Source organism: Triticum dicoccoides, chromosome 1A, assembly GCF_002162155.2.
Source record: "Triticum dicoccoides isolate Atlit2015 ecotype Zavitan chromosome 1A, WEW_v2.0, whole genome shotgun sequence".
In the NCBI taxonomy this organism is placed as follows: domain Eukaryota; kingdom Viridiplantae; phylum Streptophyta; class Magnoliopsida; order Poales; family Poaceae; genus Triticum; species Triticum dicoccoides.
Window position 1 is genome coordinate 478,011,110 of NC_041380.1, and position 5,490 is coordinate 478,016,599.

A 5,490-nucleotide genomic window follows, 5' to 3' on the forward strand; every position below is an offset into this window, starting at 1 on the left:
ACTGCCTTGTTTCGGAGTTCTTGCGGGACGTCATATCCCAACAAGTGGAGAGTGCCCAATTTGTCATGTTGGGTTTGAAGACATCCAACATTGTTTATTCACTTGCCCTCATGCTATTGAAATTTGGTCTGAACTTGGTCTGGTAGATGTTATCACAAAGGCGGTTGCTGAAGACCGGTCTGGATCAGTCACCATGGAGATCATTGGTAGGGCTCAAGTTGCTGCAGGAGAGTTGCCGTTGCCCGAATTAGTTGCAGTTGCAGCCTGGTACATCTGGTGGCAGCGACGGCAATTAGTGAAGGGAGAAAATATTCTGGCCCCTAACCGCACTGCTACTGCTATTAAGGTTATCTGCACTAACTTTGTTAGAGCGACAACTCCTAAACAACCAGTTCGAAAACATGATCATATGTGGAAGAAACCAGTTAGAGGGGCAGTTAAAATAAATGTTGATGCCTCCTTTTGTGCTAAAAATTTATCTGAAGCTACAGGTGCTGTTGCTCGCGATGACAGAGGTGATTTTATTGCAGCCACTAATTGGTTCATACCACATGTTAGTAATGTTGATGCAGCTGAAATAATTGCAGTTCGAAATGGAATGATTCTCGCAGAAAGGATTGGGTGTAATTCACTGATCATTGAATCTGATAGTACGGTTGCAGTGGAAGCCTTTAATCAACAAGAAACATACTTTGGTCCTGAGGCGGCTATCATCAGGGAGTGTAAGCAAATGGAGTTGGAATTTGCAAAGACTTCCTTTGTGCATTATTTTCGTGAAGCGAATGAGGTAGCAGATAGCCTAGCTAGAAATTCTCTTACCAGTAGATCTTCGGGATTTTGGGATAGTTCTATCCCGGACTTTATTTCTCCTCTTTTTGTAAATGACTTGTCTATTTTGTGAGGAATAAAGTCTATTCGCTGTCAAAAAAGAGAGACCTTGTCGTTTGAAAGGGAAAAAATGGAGAGGGCTGAGATAGTTGGGCTTTCCATGACTAGGTCCATCCTGGCAAAGGCCCATCAGGTGTTGAGACATAGAAAAGTTCAGTGGAAGTGCAAGTACTTCAAAGTTCAAATGAACCAAACTAGCGTGCTATAAAAAATGTGAACCAAACTAGCTCATAAAGGCATCTCCAAGGGCGTACAACAAAATGCTTCTAGATGTTTAGACTGGACTGTCCGGACACTTTTAACAATTCAATAGATACATCAAAGGTCTATGGAGCAATCTGGGTGTCTGAATTCCTCTAAATCGATAACAAATGTAGAAATGGTTTGAAAGAGTTCGGACACACTACAGATAAGCCTTGGACCCACCATAAATCCACATTTTCCTCCTCCTCCCTTCTCTCTCATCTCTTCATTGGACGAGAGGTGAACATTTTGTGCACTAGATTGGATGGCAGCCCACCTATCTTCTGTCCGCGGACACGTCCGGACTATCCTTTTTGATGTACACCGTTGGAGATGCCCTAAGTCATGCAGGTGTACTCACCCTATTTTTATTTACTTCGCATATTAGCTTTGTCTCGCGTTAAACTTTCTAAACTTTAACCAAGTTTGTAAAATAGGAATTTAACATTCACAATACCAAATCAATACCATTAGAATCAATTCAACATACTCCTTCGTACCATACTTTTTTTATTGTGAAGGTTTAGATTGGTTTTGATAAACTTGATCAAACATTATAAAATTAGACTTAGGTCAAACCTAATATATGTAGTAAATAAAAACGGAGGAGTATTTTCATTAGCGCCGGTGTGTGCAGTCACGGAGTGTGACAGGATTACACACGTCCAGTACAGACCCTCACTGAAACAGCCAAACGTATATGTCCAGTGATCAGGGCGACAAAGTGAGGACAGACTTAGCCAAGCTGATGGACGCAACGAGTGGCACTCGGCACGCAAGTTGTGTGATACGTGGAGAGCCGAGAGCCCAACACGGAACCAGGGACAGGGGGCGTGCACTCACGCGCACGCCGAGCTTGTGCTGCCTCTGTGCCACCACTGTGCGCCACTGCGAGCCTCACCGCTGCTCCGGCGGCCCGGCCTATAAAACGTGGCCCTCGCCCCCTCGCTAGCAAAGGCAAAGGTTTCTTCCACATTTCCCCTGAGCAAAGAGAAGCAAATCACAAGAAAGCGAAGCAAATCGGCGGGATGGCCGGCCAAGCTAGGGCGTTCATGTGCGTGGCGCTCGTCGTCCTCCTGCTCCTCGTCGAGGTGATCACCTGATCCATGCCCTTAGAATCTTCCAGAGCACATGCATGCTACGTACGTTTTGGTTGCCTAGCTAAACTCGGTTCCTGTTCATTTTCCTCTTCCGCAGACCACCGCCCCGAGTGGACAAGCTCACGCCGTCGGTAAGCGCACACGCATGCATGCATGGGGTTCATTTGCCAATCCAGCCGACTTGATCAATCGGTACCAGACGACTGATATGTGATATCCTTCTAACTCTTACAACTATTTGCAGATTGCGGCAGCGCGTGCTCGTACCGGTGCAGCAAGTCGAGCCGGCCGAATTTGTGCAACAGGGCGTGCAACACGTGCTGCCGGCGATGCGACTGCGTGCCGCCCGGCACCGCCGGCAACGAGGACGTCTGCCCCTGCTACGCCCACATGACCACGCACGACGGCCGCCACAAGTGCCCATGATTCAACCGCCTTCTCGACGGCCGGTCGAGGCTAATGCATACTAGATCATGGCGTCTCAGTAAATATCCCATCAAGCTAGCTACAGCCAACGATAACTAGACTACCAGGGGCACGATCGATATGATATCATGTACTCAAGCTAGTGCTGCTGCCTATGTACCTTGTGCTCATCCATCCGTGATCGATCCATCGTGTAAGCATGTTTGCTATCTCGTTCTCACGCAGTGGTAATTGCCGTCAATTGCACTAAAACAATTAGTGCGTATGGTATTGAATTTATACTCCAGCCAACTCATGTAAAAGTCTGAACTGATGAAGAGAGACGGACAATATATATCTATACCATTCTCCCTCACGTCTAGGCTTATTTACTCCTTAGACGTAGGATTTGTCTAGGCCGCATAATCGTTTTTTTAATACTGCGTTGGTAGGGTCTGATCACAAAACCTCTCGGCTTTGATACCATATTGAATTCCTGCTTCAGTCAGTTCATTCAAAAGTCCGAACTGATGAAGAAAGACGGATGATATATTTTAACACATGTTCATATGAGCATGTGTGTATTTGTGCGTTTTCGTGCACGTGTGTCGCGATGTGCTCATAGTCCTCGTCAAGTCTTTTGAGGGTGTTGTGGACGAGTTGTTCGTCGGTGATGGGAGCGTCGACCACCATCTTCTGCTTGTGGCAGTAGTCAGTGATGGAGCAGTCACCATGCTGGAGGTTGCGGAATTCTTTGCCGAGGTACATGGCGCGTGCCTTCTGGTAGTCGCGGAAGAGGGCGATGATGCTCGTTCAAACCAATGTAGTCTCCCCTTCCATCACCAGCTCGAGGATGTCGAAGGAGATGGAGCCTTACAAGCAGCGAAGGATGATGGCGTCGAGGCGGAGCCATTCTTTGTCATTGGCTTGCGGGGCCTCCGTGTCGAGATGATCCGCGAGCTCGTACTAGGTGACACAACACGGAAGAAAGTGTGCCGCTTGCTGAAGTTTGGTGTGGTGAGGTCAAGGGCGACCGGGGTGATGGACTTGAAGTTATAGATCACTTGGACTTGAGCCTAGAGTAAGGCGAGTGGGTTGCGAGCATCGACCTTGGCATTGCCCATGTTCGAGACGTGAGATTGATGGGTGCGTGAGGTGGAGGAAGGATAAGGCGACGGCTAGGACAGAGTCGACGTGAGAGACGAGGCGGAAGCAATTATGGGAAGGGATCGAATAGATACCATGAAAGTTGGGAGCATCTATATGCCAGGTGCCTGAAATTTATTTAAATTCTAGTCACTTTTATTCTATGCCCTTAAGGCATCTCCAAGACGAACATGTAAACCTCCCGCAACCGGCTCGACAACGAAGCCCATCCAACGTCGACCTGTATCAATCTGCGGTGCGGTCCGGATGCGATTTCTCCGCAAATTGGAGACAAAAATGTGGGTGATTTGCGGTAGTCCGGACACCCGAAACGTAGGACTCCGGCACCCCCAACCCATCAAATCCTCCCTCCCGGTCCCATTTCCTTCCACTCCGCCCCTTTCTCTTTTTGCTTTGCAACCGCACCCTCCACCTTCACTACCGCTGTTGTTCGTCTCCGACCGCCACAGATGCATTGTCGGATGTCCTCAACCAGCATCTACGCACCCGCTCACTGTTCCAACGGAGCTTTCCAGCATGATGATGTTTGTACCCAGGTACAGTCTGCCCCCTGTCGACGACCTCCATGGCGGACACCATGCCCAACAGGCGTTCGGTCAAATGCCATTGAGCTTATTTTCAAATGCTATGTCATTTTCTAGAGTACGAAGGATGGTGAGCTACTCGATCATGGAGGATGAGTTATTGTGCGATGCGTGGTTGGCTGCATCCGTGGATTTCATAGGCAGGAGCACATGTGAGTCCTTCTGGGGACAAGTGCATGAAAAGTTTCATGCACGAAAGCACATTACGCCCTACGACACGTATATCATTCAACCACTCAATGTGAGGTCATTGTCGTATCGCTGCACGCTATCGAGATCAATGTCATCAAGTTTTGCAACTTGGTCAATCATCTCAAGGCAAGGTGGCCATTGCACGCGGACATGGAGTAGATGGTAAGTTTTACTTCATCTTTCTCAACTTGTTGATTGATTCATTCATTCAATGTTGGTCTACATTATATGTAACCCGTACGCGCCGCTGTGATGTACCACAGGACAGAGGGACGGCCATTTACGTGCACACACTGTTGGATGAAGCTAGAGGGGGGAGGGGGGGGTATGTATGGAACGACATGATCCGTTCATGAAAAATTTGTTGGACATCCGGGATCTAGTCGAATTAGAGACATTGTTGTACTAGACTTAATTTGCATGTTATGTATGGATGATTTGTGTTACTTTCTATCCGAACTTTGATGAATATCAGTCGCTTTTTATAAAGTTCGGCTGGTTAGTTAAAATGCAGTTTGAAATATATAAGGCTAGCATTGTATGGCGTCCTCCCGCATCCATGTCCGCAGACTGCCGTTCTTGTTCACGAACGGATGCGGAAGAAATTTTACGGGTTGTCGTTAGAGATGCCTTTAAATTAATATTCAATGGACAAAGTCTGCACTTCAGAGGAGCCGATAAGAGCCTTGTGAATTGTGATGGGCCCGTTTCTTGCCAGCATTGACGCACCATGCATCCATCCATCCATGTAGATGCCGGAAGAAGTGAATGAATGCAAGTTTTGCATCTCCGGTGATGCTACAACATGTACGAGCCTAGGCTCATCTTACTTTGTAATTCGTGATTGTGACTTGATTAGAAATAGTTCACAAACATAGCAGGTAATTACGCATATTGATTCGTGCCATGTA

At 47.3% G+C, this 5,490-nt stretch overlaps 1 protein-coding gene across 1 annotated transcript; it reads left to right on the forward strand.

Annotated features, from left to right (window-relative positions):
- Positions 1-2,067: 2,067 nt before the first annotated feature.
- On the forward strand, positions 2,068-3,012 carry LOC119303640 (gibberellin-regulated protein 11-like). The gene is made up of 3 exons (XM_037580801.1): positions 2,068-2,222; positions 2,329-2,362; positions 2,476-3,012. The coding sequence occupies exons 1-3, from the start codon at positions 2,160-2,162 to the stop codon at positions 2,655-2,657; spliced, it is 279 nt and encodes a 92-aa protein (XP_037436698.1). The 5' UTR covers positions 2,068-2,159; the 3' UTR covers positions 2,658-3,012.
- The last annotated feature ends 2,478 nt before the right edge of the window (positions 3,013-5,490 follow it).

Coding starts and splice junctions, on each gene's coding strand:
- LOC119303640 (XM_037580801.1), top strand. CDS start 2,160: ATGGCCGGCCAAGCTAGGGCGTTCATGTGCGTGGCGCTCGTCGTCCTC. Junction 2,223..2,328: donor TCCTCCTGCTCCTCGTCGAG/GTGATCACCTGA, acceptor CCTCTTCCGCAG/ACCACCGCCCCGAGTGGACA. Junction 2,363..2,475: donor TGGACAAGCTCACGCCGTCG/GTAAGCGCACAC, acceptor AACTATTTGCAG/ATTGCGGCAGCGCGTGCTCG.